The sequence below is a fragment of the Oryctolagus cuniculus genome, chromosome 11 (assembly GCF_964237555.1).
Source record: "Oryctolagus cuniculus chromosome 11, mOryCun1.1, whole genome shotgun sequence".
NCBI classification, from domain to species: domain Eukaryota; kingdom Metazoa; phylum Chordata; class Mammalia; order Lagomorpha; family Leporidae; genus Oryctolagus; species Oryctolagus cuniculus.
In genome coordinates this window covers 109,629,665-109,646,583 of record NC_091442.1, presented here as the reverse complement: position 1 = coordinate 109,646,583, position 16,919 = coordinate 109,629,665, and the positions used below count along the sequence as shown (strand labels likewise).

Genomic DNA, 16,919 nt, shown 5'->3' with positions numbered 1-16,919 from the left:
CTTATTCAATAAACATTTGAATGATGTATATCAGGCTCCGTACTGGCTACTGGTGATGTAAAATATAAACTAGATAGAGACTCTGGCCTTGGGAAGGAATCAGAGACATTGTATGATAACATTTAATCTTCACAATGATGGGCTGATGTATCACATGCATGCTTGGAGAGCTCAGGGAGGTCTAAAATCTGCTCTAGCAGATGGATTGTTTTCACAAATTAGGCAGCATTTCATCAGAGCCTGACTGTAAAGCGATGTGTAGAAATACATTAGGCAGCGGGAAGGTGGCTGCAGGGAATAGCGATTCCAAAGAACAGCATTTTAGAGGGAAAACTAGCACATGAATAGGTTAAGAGCCAAACGGAAAACCCCAGGAGGGCTGCGATTTTTGTCTACTTCATCTCCAGTGCTTTGTTCAATAACTAACTGTTGAGTGAATGTAAGCGCATCATAAGGCACGGTCCGGTTCAAGTGCACGAAGGTCCCAATCGCGAAGCCCTGGAAACCACACTGAGTGTAAGAGATCAGGATTGATACGCTGTTGAATTCCGTGAGGCTCGGGGATGCCTCGCTCTGCCGGGGGCCCCTCTTCGCCAGGGCCACGTGCAAGTGCGCCGCGCAAAAGGGCACAAAAATGGCGGGGGCGCCAGCTCCACACACACCTAGCAAGGCTCTCCGGCTAAACCTGGATGAGGCACACGGTTTTGTGCTTGAAACCCACCTGGAGCTGAACACAGTCACCCTCCAACACCCAGTACCTCCGCCTCCATCCCCCCACCCCCAGCTCCCCTCTGGGATCCACAGTTAACTCTCCGAGGACACGGTCGACCCCCCTCCCCCCCATCCCACACGAGGAACAACCGGGCGCGCTCCGGTTCCTCGGCCCCGCCCTCCTCTCCTCTGGAACGCAGGGAGAGCGCACGCGCGCCTGCCAGAGGAGAGCGCGCGCCCGCGAGCTCCCCGCAGCCCCGTGCTCATCCGGGTCTCAGCAAGCCCCAGCCAATGGCGGCCGCTCCCGGCCCCCGGGGGCGGGGCCAAGCCTCCCGTCACATGGGGCCTGTGGCCGCCTTGGGTGCCTCCAGCGGACAGCAACCAGTCGGCCTAGGGAAGGGGTAGAGAAGCAGGGAGCCCCCTGTCTGGCCGAGGACCGGCAATTCTGGGGTCTGGGGGCTGCTGCCGCTCCGGAAGCGTCTGAAGTGCGAGCAGATTCCCCAGCCAGACCTAGTGTAGTAAACACACTTCAGAAACGTGAGGTGCCGGTGGTCACGTGGGGAGCGCGCCCTCCAATGAGGGGCCGGGGGCGGGGCCGAGGCCGCTGACGCGGCGCGGCGGTGGCGGAGTCACCCGGGCAGCCTCGGGACCGGTGACCGGCCGGCAGCCGTCCAGCGGCCTCGACCACCGCCTTCGTCCTCCGTTTTCGGTCCGGTCTCTCGCTCTCCATCCTCTCTCTCGGCCCGAGAGACAGCGTCGCCGACAGGGGCTGAATCCCCTCTCGTTCCTCTCGGTGACTCACCTCAGGCGGGTCGTTTTCGCCACAGCGGCCGCCTCGGTGGGGCGAGGTTTCCGTGACGAACCTCCTGGGGCTGTCGGGGCCGGCTCGGGCCGTCGAGGCGGCTCGAGCTTCTGGAATTTACTCACGCTCCGAGGGTCCGAGGCCCTGGAAGTTATGCGTCTCCTGCGGGCGCTTGCAGCGAGCGGCGGCGCCTGAAGGGCGTCACAGCCGGACTCTGCCGACCGGGCAGCCTCCATTCATCGTCCAGCTGCGCGTCCGGCGCCCGCGCCCCCTCGAGCCCCCTCCTCGGACTCAGTTTCCCCCGTGCCCGGTCGGCCGCCCGTTCCTCACCCCTCGGGCGCGGCGATTCTCCTGGAAGCGAAGGTGTCGGTTATGAGCCGGCCCCTCCTTCCTTGAGTTTCTGGCTGGAGGAAGTCGGCGACGACCCGCGCCCCCACCCCGCCCCCGGCTATGGGGGTGAACGCCGTGCACTGGTTTCGCAAGGGGCTTCGGCTCCACGACAACCCCGCCCTGAAGGAATGCATTCAGGGCGCCGACACCATCCGCTGCGTCTACATCCTCGACCCCTGGTTCGCCGGCTCCTCCAACGTGGGCATCAACAGGTGGAGGTGAGTCGGCGGCCCGTGGGAAATGGATTCCGGTGTTCCGGAGTTACGTGCGATTGGCAGAATCGGAGAATGGAGACGTGCGACCGCGTTGCTTGGGCCGATTGAAAGTGGTAGGGTGCGTCCGGTGTTCCATAGGATCCACCTGATAGCCCTCCGGACGGAGGGTCCCGATGACCTGGAACACCTTGGCCCTCGTTGCCAACTTCTCGCTCAGCACTCTTGGGAACTCTTCGCCTGGCTTTATGGAGAGGAGTTAAAGAAATACCCTCCCGGGCCTTAGTAGCCTGTGGATGGATTCTCTTAGCCTTTTTGTGGCGTTCGAAAGGATTATGTATGGTGTTTAATGGTTACGTGTATGTGTGCCTAGGTCACTCGTAGTATGGAGAAAAATCATTCATTCCGTATAGTCGGCTCCGAATCCAGTTTTCTTCCACCTTGAGGTTACTGCTGGAAAAGCAAGGGAAACAATGTCTGGTTCTTCTTAGCTCCACTCTTCCTCTCAACTCCTCCTTGTGGTCGACTGGACAAAGTACAGTTTTTCTTTCTAGGCAAAGTACAATCCTTCTAGGGATCCGTGCTCTGGAAGAAATCCTGGAGCCGCTTTATGATCTTTCCCTGATGTACCGGACTAGATGATCGTTAGGCCCCTCGGTGAGAATGAAAGCTTTAGTTCGGGAGACAGACTTGATCGCTTTCTGCATGCCAGACACTGATTTAAATGCCAGGCTTATAGCCGTAAATGAAACGGACATAAAGTCTTGCACTCTTCAAGATTATGTCTCAGAAAGTAAAATGTGCAGTATTTTAGGCGATGAACAGGTTTGTGGAGAAAAACAGAGCAGAGAGAAGTGAAAATGAATGCGATTTTAAATATACTACTCAGGGGGCAATCACGGGGAAAGTGACAGTTGAGCAGACAGGAAGGGATTGGTGGGATGCAAGTATCTCAGGGAAGAGCTTTCCAGGTTAGGGAACAATAGGAGAAAAAGTCCTAAAGTGGAAATGTGCTTGACCTTTGGAAGGCATAGCGGAGGAAGCCAGTATGAATGGAGCACACTGAGGGAAAAGTAGTAGCGATGAGATCAGAGTTGTAATAGAGCCAGATTGAATAGAGCTTTATAAGCAGTTACAGGATTTGAGCTTTTACTCAGCAAAGTGCGCATAGAATAATTTCAGGTTTATAAATAGAAGTGACATGACCTGACTTCAGCTTGAGAAAAATTTGTTGATTGTGGTCCTGAGAACAAACTGAATTGACAGGGTGGAGATAGACAGAATTAGGAGCAGCAGTTAGGAGGCTGTTGCATTCATCAAGGTCAGAGATGATAACGGCTAGATGACAGCAGAAATGGTGAGAAGTAGTCAGATGCTGTGTGCATTCTAAAGGCAGAATAAACAGTATTTGTTGGCAGCTTAGGTATGTGTTGTGAGAGGATGAAAAGGAGTTAAGGATGATTTCAAAAATTTTCATTTGAAATATTAAGAAGGATGGAGCTGCTCTTTGCTAAGAAAATAAAGTTGATTGGGGAAGGCTTTGGGATTGTGCTTGGAGTTCTCTTTTGGACTTTGAGATGCTTTTTAGACATCCAAGTGAAGAAAATAGGCAGATGGATGTATCTGGATTCAGGACATAAATCCAGGCAGGAAATATAAATTGGAGAGTCATCAGTTTATAGATGCATATCTATTAACCTGTCCATTTATTGAACAAATATTTGTCAAACATCTACATGCCAGATAGGATTTCAGGTGTGGGAGACTCAGCAGAAACAAAATAGCTGCAGAGTTCTACCCTATTGAAGCTACGTTCTAGGGGAGCCAAGAGACTGTGTAAGAGTATGAAGAAAGAGTGTGGAATGGAAAGAGAGATGATCTAAGCATTGAGTCTTAAGTGCTTGTGATGAATAGAAATTGTGTAGTATAGAGACTGAAGAAGCCGCTAGAAAAGTAAGAAGAAAACCTAGAAGCCAAGTAAACAAAGTGTTTTAAAGAGGAGAGAATGTTTTGCCTACATCAAAGTACTGTTGATAGGTTAAGATGAGGACTGAAAATTAAAAGTTGGATTTAGGGGCGGTGTTTTGCTTAGTGGGTTTTGACACCCGCATCGCATACTGGAATCACTAGGTTTAGGTCTTGGCTCTGGTCCCAATTTCTTCCTTTCTTCTAGATTTATTTATTTATTTGTTTGAAAGGCAGATTTATAGAGAGAGAGAGAGCACTTCTATCCATTGGTTCATTCCCCAAATGGCCTCAACAGCCAGGGCTGGGCCAGCCCAAAGCCAGGAGCTTCATCCAGGTCTCCCACATGGGTGCAGGGGCCCAAGCACTTGGGCTGTCTTCTGCTGCTTTCCCAGGCACATTGGCAAGATACTGGATGGAAAGTAGAGCACCCAGGGCTTGAACCCATGTTTCTTTATGGGATCAGGCATCTCAGGTGGTGGCTTAACCCTCTGTACCACAATGCTTGCCCAGTATTGTGAGTCTTGAGTGAGTTTATTTCCTCTGATACCACTGTAAACAATATTATGAATGATCTCAGAATGCTAAATTCAATGTTTTGGTTTTTTTCTTCAATTTGAAAGGCCCAGGGACAAACACAACTCCATCCACTGGTTCACTTCTCAAACATCAATTCTAGCTGGGCCAGGCAGAAGTCAGAAACCTAATTGGTCTCTTATGTGGGTGGCAGGGACCAAATATTTGGGTCATCATCTGCTGCCTCCCAGGGTCTGCACTGGCAGGAAATTGAAATTGGGACCAGGGGCTAATAACATTGTGGCAATTTGGCGAGTGAACCAGCAGTTGGATAGAAATTTTCTCTCTTTCTCTTCTCTCTCTTTCCCTCTCTGTAACTGCCTTTCAAAGAAATAAAATAAATCTTAAAAAAGATTCATAGTATCAAATTCAGTGACTTTTTTTTTCTATAATAGTAGCTCAATTACTATTTATTAAATGAAATGGTGTCCTAGAGTTAATTTTTTTTAAAAGATTTATTTGAGAGGTAGAGTTATAGACAGTGAGAGGGAGAGACAGAGAGAAAGGTCTCCTTCCATTGGTTCACTCCCCAAGTGGCCACAATGGTCGGAGCTGAGCCGATCAGGAGCCAGCAGCTTCTTCCGGGTCTCCCGTGTGGGTGCAGGGGCCCAGGGACTGGGGCCATCTTCCACTGCTTTCCCAGGCCATAGCAGAGAGCTGGATTGGAAGAGGAGTAGCTGGAACATGAACGGGTGCCCATATGGAATGCCAGCGCCGCAGGAGGAGGATTAACCTACTATGCCACGGGGCCAGCCCCGTGGAGTTAATAATTTTATGTTTAAGTGACTTTTATTAATTTCCTTATTGGCTGTTCTAGTAATGCTCAAATTGTTTAGCTTGGCATTCAAGATCTACCTTTTGGCCTATGTATCTCATCTACTGTTTACAATATGTGCCCTCAATTCTAGAGGAAAACACCCTATTAGTTTTCCATTACAGTGGAAGAGATGTTGCTGCCTCAGTTCAAAACCACTCCTTTTGTGTGCTCCATTTCAGAGAAACTTTGCCTGTTTTTTATTATACTCACATTTTTTTTCAACTCATCATCTTTTTAGTCTCTAGTCAACATTTAAACAAGCTTAAAGTCAAGCTTTGTAAACAAATAAAAACTCATAACAAAGGAACAAAACCTAGCCTGTCTTCCCCCTCTTGAGACTATACTTGTGTTTCTCAGTTCATTTTTAGCCAAACTTCTTTTTTAAACTACTTGTTTGAGAGGCAGAAATAGAGAACTTCCATCTGCTGGTTCACTCCCTGAATGCCTGTAATGAAGCTGGGGATTCAGTATAGGTCCAGGTGGATGACAAGGACACGAGTGCTGGAGCCATCACTTGCTAACCTCCCTGGTTGTGTGCTAGCAAGAAACTGAAATTGGAAGCAGAGCTGGGACCTTTTAGGTCTCAGCCTCCATAACATGGAATGTGGGCGTTCCAAGTGGGTCCCATCTGCTATGCCAAACACTCACTCTTGCCTAGATTATTTTACTAGTTCACAGATCATTGTCCCCCTTGACCTTCATCGAGGCATTTGAGGTGAGCCTTGAAGTATGAGGATCTTAATAAGCAAAGAATGGAGGGAAGGGAAATTCAGGCAGAGGGAAAAACATTCCGAATTGCAGAAACAGCATAAGGAAGGGCACGGTATTCTGGTGAGGAGGCTGGTATGACTCTTTTGTATAATGAATGAAAAGATAGGAAGTGTTGTTTAGCTCTCTTTTGGTTGCTAGTTGGTTGCCTGAGTAAAACAGGTTTTCATAAAAGGAGAGTTTATTGGCAGATGTAATTGAACAATCCAAGGGAAACTAGTTTCAGCCATTCGTTGATGCTAGGGCTCAGAAGATGACAGCAGCATCAAATTCCTTTTATTCTCCCCCTAAGGTTAGTTATTGTTGTACTTTAATTTTTTAATTTATTTGAGAGAGATTGAGAGAGACAGACACAATCTAAGAGAGTGTTCCCATCTGCTGATTTACTCTCCCAGTGCTCCCAATGACTGGGGCTGGGCCAGGTGGAAACTGGGAACCAGGAGCTCAATCCAAGTCTCTCACATGGGTGGCAGGAACTCAGTTACTTGAGCCTTCACAGCCACACCCCATGGTCTGCATTAGCACGAAGCCGGAGTTAGGAGCCAGAACTGGGTAACAAATTCAGGTATTCTGATGTGGAGCGCCAGCATCTTATGCAGCATCCTAACTGCAAGGCTGAAACCTGTCCTTTCTTTCTTTGCATCTCTGAACTTTATTTTTTCATTGCTTCCAAAACAGGCTGTCCTCTGGTGGTAAAATATAACAGTGACAGTAACAGTTATAGCGGTAAAAAGCTTATGCACCTGTCCCAGAAGTCCCAGCAAGTTTCATGACATTTCTGGTACCTCTAGGACCATTTTATGAACAAATCTTTGTGAGCCTCTGATTGTCTTAGCTGGAATTGTGTATCTCACTGGTGGAGTCAGCTTGGAGTGTAGTAATTCAAGTAGAGTGAGTAGGAAGTAGGTGTATACTCTAAAAAACAGTTGTCTGTTATATAAGAATTCAGATCAGAAAGTGGGAACAATTTAGAAAAGCTTTGGGCCCTGTTTGGGGAAATAAAACTTTGGCAGCTGAGAAATGATAGAAGAGACAGACAAGATACTGATTTGGAGGTTTTATCTACAGTTCAGGTAAAACAGTATGGGCTTGAAACAGGGAAAAGGCTATTAGGAAGGGGAAGATATGTGAGAAAGAGACTGAGTGGCTAGTTTAGGTGACTGCCTAGGAAACACAGTTTGATGGAGGAGGAGAGTGTGAGTGAGAGTAGAATGTGAGATCCCTATGCTTTGTGCCTCCATGACAATTAGAAATTAACTAAGAGAACACAGGAATAGACCATATGTAGTTGAGGAAAAAGTAAGCTTAGTTTAGATCATTGATGAATTTGAAGTAGGGCTTAGTTAACATGGGAAATGGAGAAAAATGAAGTTCAAATCTGGGGATTATAGACATTAGAGTTATGTGTATGAGAGTAAATCCTATAAGTAGAAGATGAAGCATATGGTTATGATTGTATAAAACAAGGCCCAAACAAAATCTTGCTGAATAAAACTACTTAAGATGAACAGGAACTGAGGCAAGAGAATCAGAGATGGAGCAAGAAGAGGAGCCAGGAAAATGCTGGATCATATAAAGTAAATGTGGCAAGAGTTTTTCTGCATTGTGCTGGAGAAAGCATGTTGGGATGAATTTTGACACTAACAAAGAAAAAATTGTGGGAGACTTGGAAATGGGCAAAGGAAACCACTATGTAGCTAAAATAATAGACACTGTCTACAGGACCTAGAAATTACATGCTTCTGATTAAGGGATATCCAGTTTTGTCTGACTTACCAGGCTGTCTTACAACTCTGTAAAGAGGTATAAAAGTGATAGAAAACTTATGGCAGTACAAATGTTTCCTGCCCATATCAGTTAAAATTATTGCTGGTTATGCCATGCAAATGAATTTTGTAGAGTGGGTAATAAAAGTATCTGTAAATCAGATTCTTATTTTAACCATTTTAATATTTTATAGGTTGCTTCATGGATTTTAATGAATGAAATAAAATCTTTGCCACTTACATTCATTTCATATTTGTATGAGAGTAGTATTTTACCATTTTGAAATTATGTATTTACAAAGGCTTTTAGTGAACTTTGAAAGGGTACTTCAGTTTTAAAGATAGAAATAGTATTGATTAGGAGATTACCAAAAGTGTGTGTTGTGTAAGGGGAAGGAAGAGAGGATGATTTAAGATTGGAATGTGAAGGAGAGTTTGTAGGAGAGGCAGAAATGAACTGGAAGCATAGGTTCTAGACAGTCTAAGGAAAACTGAATTTTGAATGGGTTACCAGGCTTACAATTAAGACCAAGCATACTGGATTTGTGAGATGATAAATAGAAAATATATTATATTGATAAAATAAAGCCTGAATGTAGAATGACAGTCTAAAGCAAGTTTGGAACATCTGGCTATCCTAAAACCTTGGTTCTAATCCCTGCTTTCCTACCAAAGAGCAGTGGGACTGGGACTGCCCTTGGGTAAAACTTCCCCTTCATTTATTCATTCAGGAAATATTCAATGAGAGCCTGTTACCTGCCGGGCAACATGCAAGGGACTAGGGGTCCAATGTTGAAGGTCATGATTCTTGTCCATAAGGAAATTTTCACACCGCTAAAGAAAAAATAATTAGAATATAGAATGTTGAATAGGACTGCGGTAGAAATATGCAAAGACAAACATGAGAGCACAGAGACCACTCCAAGGGGCTGGGAAATGGGTAAGTAAGGGTGGTGGGAGTTTGTTGGGGAAGAGAGTATGAGATAACAGTTTGAGAAAGGAGTTTTAACAAGTTTCAGAATGCTTTAAAAAATTATTTGAAAGGCAATGTGATGGGGAAGGGGAGCAAGAACAATAGAGAGAGAGAGAGAGATCAATTGATCTTCCATTCACTGGCTTACTCCCCAACAGCCAGAATTAGTCTAGGCCAAGCCAAAGCCAGAACTCAATCCAGGTCCTCTAAGTGGGTGACAGGTACCAAGTACGTGAGCCATCCTTAGCTGCCTATCCTAGGGTGTGCATTTGCTGGAAGTTGGATTCTGAGTAGCCTGGACTTAATCTGGCACTCTGATATAGGATTGTGAGCATCCCAGGCTGCAGCTTAATCACCACACTACATGCCCACCCCATTCTTGTGATTTAAATTTTTTTAAGTTTTAATTTCTCACATGGAAAATACTAATAGATTAGCCATGAAATAAAGCTCTTTGGAGTTAGTAATTTTTAAGAATATGAAGTGTCATAGCTTCAGAGCAGAACCTGGCTGAGAGTAGATGTTCAGTATGTCCTCATGGACTGGATGTGTAAGTATTAGGTCTGTTTATTTCATTGATGGAGTTAAATACTGGTTTTCATGCAAAAGTTACATCTCTTATGTGGATATTTCCTATCATTTTCTTTTTATTGATTAAAACCTTAAAAGACCCTTGTGAAACAAACAAGTACAGAATTTCTTTAGCATAATTTTTTCTTCCGATCTGTTATAGCTTCCTTTTTTTTTTTTTCTTCAAAAAATTGTTTGAAAGAGACAGACATAGAGATCTCCATCCACTGGATCACTCTTCAAATGCCAGCAACATCTAGGGCTGGACCAGGCCAAAGGTGAGAGTCCAGAAATCCAGCTGAGTCTCCCACAGCAGATCCGGGGACCCAGGTACTTGAAGAATCACCTGCTGCCTCTAAGGGTGCGCGTTACTGGAAAGCTGGAGTGGAAGTGGAGAAGGAACTCTAACCAGTCATTCTAATGGAGGAATTGGGTATCTTTTTTTTTTTTTTTTGACAGGCAGAGTGGACAGTGAGAGAGAGAGACAGAGAGAAAGGTCTTCCTTTGCCGTTGGTTCACCCTCCAATGGCCGCCGCGGCCAGCGCGCTGCGGCTGGCACACCGCGCTGATCCGATGGCAGGAGCCAGGAGCCAGGTGCTTTTTCCTGGTCTCCCATGGGGTGCAGGGCCCAAGCACCTGGGCCATCCTCCACTGCACTCCCTGGCCACAGCAGAGAGCTGGCCTGGAAGAGGGGCAACCGGGACAGAATCCGGCGCCCCAACCAGGACTAGAACCCGGTGTGCCGGCGCCGCTAGGCAGAGGATTAGCCTAGTGAGCCGTGGCGCCGGCCGAATTGGGTATCTTAACTGCTGAGTCAAACACCTATTAGAGCTCTCATAGCCAATTAATCAGATAAACCTTTTTAGTGATTCACCTTTTATTAAATCCTTTGAAGCATTCAATTTAGTTTTCAATAAAACAGCTTTCCTTTTTATACTTATTTTATTAGTTTACATAAAATATAATTAAGTATGTGATTACAATAAATAGGTGAGCTGGCATAAACAGTTTTGAGAAATAAAACTAACACTTGCTATGCCTAGAACACTAAAATTGCAACAAGAATTAGATGTATTAGAAAGCAGTAGGCTGAGGCCGGCGCCACGGCTCAATAGGCTAATCCTCCGCCTTGCGGTGCTGGCACACCGAGTTCTAGTCCTGGTCGGGGCGCCGGATTCTGTCCCGGTTGCTCCTCTTCCAGGCCAGCTCTCTGCTATGGCCCAAGTGCATGGGAGACCAGGATAAACACCTGGCTCCTGCCTTCCGATCAGCGCAGTGCGCCAGCCGCAGTGTGCTGGCCGCGGCAGCCATTGGAGGATGAACCAACAGCAAAGGGAAGACCTTTCTCTCTGTCTCTCTCTCTCACTGTCCACTCTGCCTGTAAAAAAAAAAAAAAAAAAAGGCTGATTTATTTTCTCACATTGAAATTAACCATGGTTAATTACCATGGCCATTAGTTACTGTGACCTCTATATGTTTAGGAGCATTTGGTTATTTATATGAATTGATAATTGGAAGTCACTAGAAATTTTACTATATGTTAACAACATAATTACTAAGGTCAATTCTAGCTCTAGAATTGTATGATAATCTGTAAAATAGCTAATAATATTAAAAATTACTATAGGGGCCTGCGCTGGGGCGTAGCAGGTAAAGCTACCGCCTGCAGTGCTGGCATCCCATATGGGTGCCAGTTCATGTCCCGGCTGCTCCGTTTCCAATCCAGCTCTCTGCTGTGGCCTGGGAAGGCAGTGGAAGATGGCCCAAGTCCTTGGACCTCTGCACCCACGTGGGAGACCCGGAAGAAGCTCCTGGCTCCTGGCTTCAGATCAGCACAGCTCCGGTCGTTGCAGCCAGCTGGGGAGTGAACCAGTGGATGGAAGACCTCTCTCTCTCTGCCTCTCCTTCTCTCTCTGTATAACTCTGACTTTCAAATAAATAAATAAATCTTTTAAAAAATTACCATAGATTTTTTAAATTTGAAATTTTAAAATTCTCACATATTTTTATTTGATTTGGATTATATATTTTTATAATTGCTGCTATCGTTTGGATGTTGTCTGTCTCTGCCAAAACTCATGTTGAAATTTCGTTCCCACTGGAGCAATGTTGAAAGGTGGGGGATTAATGTCTTTCTTGTGACTGGATCAATTACTTGTGGGAGTAATTACTTTTTTCAAGAGAGTGGGTTGTTACGAGTCTGGCACCTCCTCTTGGTCCTTCTGAGGTACATATACTCTTCTGCACATGGTCACTTCTCTTCTACTCCTCTACCATGATGTGAAGCAGCATGAGGCCTTTCCTGGAAGCTGAATGTCTTCCCCACTTCCCAGAACTTGAAACTGAATAAACCTCTCTTCCTTATAAACTACTCAGTCTCAGGTATACTGTTATAGCAACAGAAAACAGATTAGAACAATTGGGTATTAGGGTTTCCTGGAGATGAAAGGGGAAAATGCTATTTTTAAAAGGGAATTCTATTGATTCTAATTACTTTTACTATTTTTAACTTATCCTGCTATTATCTACTCAGTAGCAGCAGCAGCAACAAACTAAATCTCTTAATGGCATTTGTGTTTTTATTTGGTTTGATCACTTAAAGTGAAACAGTTCATTAGACATTAAAAATCATAAAAGAAACAATATTAAATCAGTGTACTATAGAATGTATGTCTTAGAAAATATGCTGGCCAAACTTTTTATTGGTGCCAACATATGATTGATAATCATACTCTAATTTTTTTAGTGTTAATGTTTTTATAATGAGGGTTGTAATTTTGGGTGATACAGTGGGAACAGAAGGGAAAACTTGAATGAGAGGAAAGCTTGATGCCAAAATGGAAATGTCATCAGGGTTTGGTGACTTACTGGAACAGGAGGATCCTTTTTCCCGTTTTCGGATCCCAGGAAGGGAGACAATGTCAGGGGCTATTTTGGGAGTTAGAATGATCAGCTTGGCTGTAGGTATATCAAAGTGAAGGTAAACAAGATATCTAAAAACAGCAATTATAAAAATTGGCGACGTGGCGCAGTAGGTTAATCCTCCACCTGTGGCACTGGCATCCCATTTGAGCGCTGGTTCTAGTCCTGGCTGCCCCTCTTCTGATTCAGCTCTCTGCTGTGGCCTGGGAAGGCAGTGGAGGATGGCCAAGTCCTTGGGCCCCTGCACCCACACGGGAGATCAGGAAGAAGCCCCTGGCTCCTGGCTTCGGATCAGCGCAGCTCCGGTTGTTGTGGCCATTTGGGGAGTGAACCAGCGGATTGAAGACCTTTCTCTCTGTCTCTCCCTCTCACTGTCTGTAACTCTGCCTCTCAAATAAATAAATAAAATCTTTTTTAAAAAATCAGTTAAAAGGGATTGAAGCTAGGAAGAGAAGTTGAGACTAGGTGTGTACATGTAATTAGAAATAATCTTTTGGAGAGTGATAAAATAAAGGGAATGGATGAGACTACTGAAAGGAGAGTATATGGTAAGACAAAAAGGAATTACAGCCCGATGCCGTGGCTCAATAGGCTAATCCTCCGCCTGCGGCGCCGGCACCCCGGGGTTCTAGTCCCAGTCAGGTTGCCAGATTCTGTCCTGGTTGCTCCTCTTCCAGTCCAGCTCTCTGCTGTGGCCCGGGAGTGCAGTGGAGGATGGCCCAAGTGCTTGGGCCCTGCACCTGCATGGGAGACCAGGAAAAGCACCAGGCTCCTGGCTTTGGATCAGCGAGGTGCGTCGGCCGTTGCAGCCATTGGGGAGTGAACCAATGGAAAAGGAAGACCTTTCTCTCTCTCTCTCTCTCTCTCTCTCTCACTGTCCACTCTGCCTGTCAAAAAAATTAAAAAAAAAAAGAATTACAGTCTTTATCATTTTTTAAAAATATGCATGTTAAACTTTTTTATGCCCAAACTTTTTATGGTTTGTATCATTAGGGATAAACTTTAAAGGGTGATGACATAAATATTTATAATGTTTTAGTGCATTTATTTTTCATTTATGTATAAAAATCTTTTCTTTCTAGAATTTATATTGACATTGAGGTTCTCTAGCTTCTTTTTGTCCAAATGATAAATTATTTCCCCCAAGTTGATGATCAGTTATTCCAACACTATTGAGTCATTTCTTTATGTAAACTAAATTTTTTATATTTTGAGGTCTATTTCTAGGCTGTTAAACTTTCAAAATAATAAACTTTTCTGATGAGAAATATAGTCATTGTAAGTAATTTAAGCAATATGAAGAAAGTATCTCTACTATTCCACTGGTAACAGTTTGAATATATGAAAATGTGAATGTGTGACTATATGCATATTTGTATATAACCTTTGATATCCTCATTAAAAATGTGTTTAATTCATAAAATTTTCCTCTGGGAGCTACTTTTGTTAGATTTTGATAATGATATCAATATCATTTTGGAATTTGGAAATTTTGAAAATGGATGCACATACTGTAGACAGTTTGTATTGGGCCTTGATTCTGAGCACAAAAAGGTAGGTATCTTAGCATAGAAAGGTGATTGTAGAAAGAGAGAGAGGAAAAAAAAAACAAGAATGTATGCCAAAAGGAATAAGAGACGTTACAGTTGCAAAAGAAAGTTGTTATCCTGAGTTTTAACATTCCAGAAGCCTTAAGGCTTGACAGTACTTCTGAAGCACAGATTCCATGAGATACTCCTGTAATCTTCCAGCATTTTTTTCTTTTTTTGACCTAGTTTGAGTAGATTTCTATTTATTGCAGTGAGACTATTGCTGACTTAGATCATTTATTTTATTGAGTTTCTTTCAGTCAGTTTCACAATTGAATTTTATATTAATTCATATTTTCCTAAAATGTCTACCAGTTAACATAGTCTTTCGTTTTCACATGTATTGCTAGAATTGTGTATCATGATCTTTTTTTTGAATAATCACCAGAATTGCTGTTATAGTTCCATTCTCATATTACTAATTCATGTTTGTCTTTTTTGTTTGTTTCTGGCAAGTTAAATTTGCCAGATGTTTTTGTATTTTACTGAAGGTTTTTCAAATCATTAGTCTTATAGAAGGAATAAGAATATTGCCAGAATTACCTCCACAAAAAAGCATTAGGCCCAGACAGGGCGAAAAAGTGTCAGTTTCAGATAGTTGCAAAGTTAAGTTCTACCAGTTTTAAGGAATAAGTAACTTCAGTACTATAGAAATTGTTCTGGAACATAATAAAAGAAGAGGAAGCTGTGTATAGTTTCATCAAATAAATATATAAGCTTATTTTAAAACGATACACTCATATTGAAAATGCAAGGATAATTCAGTTTTGGAAATACATTAATATAAATCATCATGTTTTAGTAGAAAAAAGAAAAATTGTATCATCTTCTGCAGATGCTGTAAAGACTTCTGATAAAGTTCAATACCCATTCTTAATAGAAGCTAGTAATGAATCAGAAATAGAAGACTGCCTCCTTAAAATGGTTATGTATTAAATTAACTCAAAAGCCAGTCTCCTGCTTAATGGGTACATTTTAGAAGCTGTTCTATAGTCTGGAACAAAATAAAAAGGCAATCACTATTACTATCACATTGCCAGAAGGAGTGACTAAGGCAATGTAAGAGGTATAAAAATGGAAAAGAAAAGTAACAGTATTGCTATTTTTAGATGATATGATTGTATACCTGAAATATCCAGGTGAAATTATTTTTCCAGAGAGATTTTGGACCTTTTGGTGGCATTAGAATTACTACAACCACAAGTCACTTTAAATTTGTGGTTTGAGGTCTCTTGTATCACCCTGAGGGTTTGAATTTAGGCTGCAGATTTACCCGAAGGACTGATCAGTGGTTTATAACCTATATGAAAGTATTTTTAAAAGTTCATGCAACAGTGGAACTAAAAGCAGTTTATTTTGGTTTAAAAAAATTAAAATCTATGCATAGATTTTCATAATATGCATTTTCATGAACTTTTTGAAGACCCCCATGTACAACCAAGCTTTTGTCCTTAGAGCATCTGTTGATCCCAGAGAATCTGAACAGTTTTTGTAAAAGGTTTATTTGTTTATTTGAAAGCAGGGGTAGGTAGGTAGGTAGGTAGGTATCTTCCATCCCCTGATTCAGTCCCCAGATGGCTGCAACAATGGGTCTGGGCCAGGCTGAAGCTGGTGACAGGGATTCAGGTACTGGAGTCATTATCCGCTCCTTCCCAGGCACAGTAGCAGGGAGCTGGATTGGAAGTCGAGCAGCCAGGACTCAAACTGGCATTCCAAGTTGGAAGTGATTTTTGCTGTGCCACAGCACCTGCCCTTGAGCTGCAGTTTTGCTCTTCAACAGTTGTTTTGATGGCCTTTTGATGCAAAGGAGCCAGAAGTCAAAGCTTAGAATAGCCCAAGACAGAGATGCTATTATTAGCTAGATTTTCTGTTTTTCAATTAGGTCATCGTTGTTCATGTGTTGTCTAAATCTTTTATATTCATATTTGGTTTTTTATCTCAGTTGTCATCAGAAGAATGTCAAAGTACCCCAGTTTAATCAATGTTCTGTGTCTGAAGTTTTGTCACTTTATACTTGATATATTTTGAGATTATAATGTTAAATATGCATTCTCTTGGTGAATTGAAGCTTTTCATTTTTATTGAGATGTCCCCACATCTTGTGTCAAATATGTTTTTGTATATTTTAGATTATTAGTATATTTTCCTGTTGAATTAAAGTGTTTAACATTAGGAACATGGATGTCTTTATAATATTTTAAAAGTCCTATATATTTATTATTAATATAGTTATAGAAGCTTTTTTGGTATTTTTATGAGGAAGTTTTATAGTTTTTAAGCTTTTTATATGTTTATTTGAGAGACAAAGAGAGCAAGAGTATGTTTGTCTGCTGGGAGCTCCCCAATGCCCTTGATATCTAGGGCTGAGTCAGGCCAAAGCTGGGAACCAGGAACTCAATCCCGGTTTCCCCACATGGTAGCAGGAACCCAACAGCTTGCACCATTGCTGCTGGCTCTATTGTCTGCATTAAGAGAAAGCTGGAATTAAGAAGCCAGAGCAAAGTATCAAAGTGGAACATGGGACCGTCCCATTGCTTTGGCAAACACACACTATGGGGAATTTTTTGGTATTATTTTGTTTTCATTTGGAGCCTTTGTTTTAAGTCTCTTTTAAAGCATATATTTGGGTTTTATGGACTTTGAGCAGTTTTTTTTCTTTTTTTTGCTAATTGGTCTGATAGTTTTTTCCTTTGTAATTTTTATTTATTTATTTATTTTTATTTGAAAGAGACAGAAATCTCCCATCCACTGGTTCACTCCCTAAATGCCTGCAATAACCAAGGCTGGGCCAGCAGCAACTCTGCTGCCTCTCAGGGTGCACATTAGCAGGAAGTTGAATGGAGAGGGGAACCAGGCTG

At 43.1% G+C, this 16,919-nt stretch overlaps 1 protein-coding gene across 1 annotated transcript in view; it reads left to right on the top strand.

Annotated features, from left to right (window-relative positions):
- Positions 1-1,296: 1,296 nt before the first annotated feature.
- Positions 1,297-16,919, top strand: part of CRY1 (cryptochrome circadian regulator 1) — a 93,993-nt gene continuing 78,370 nt past the window's right edge. Inside the window, exon 1 of the mRNA XM_002711421.5 lies at positions 1,297-2,121. Coding sequence (XP_002711467.2) covers positions 1,964-2,121 — 158 coding nt within the window. The 5' untranslated portion in view covers positions 1,297-1,963. The remainder of the gene's footprint in view (positions 2,122-16,919) is intronic.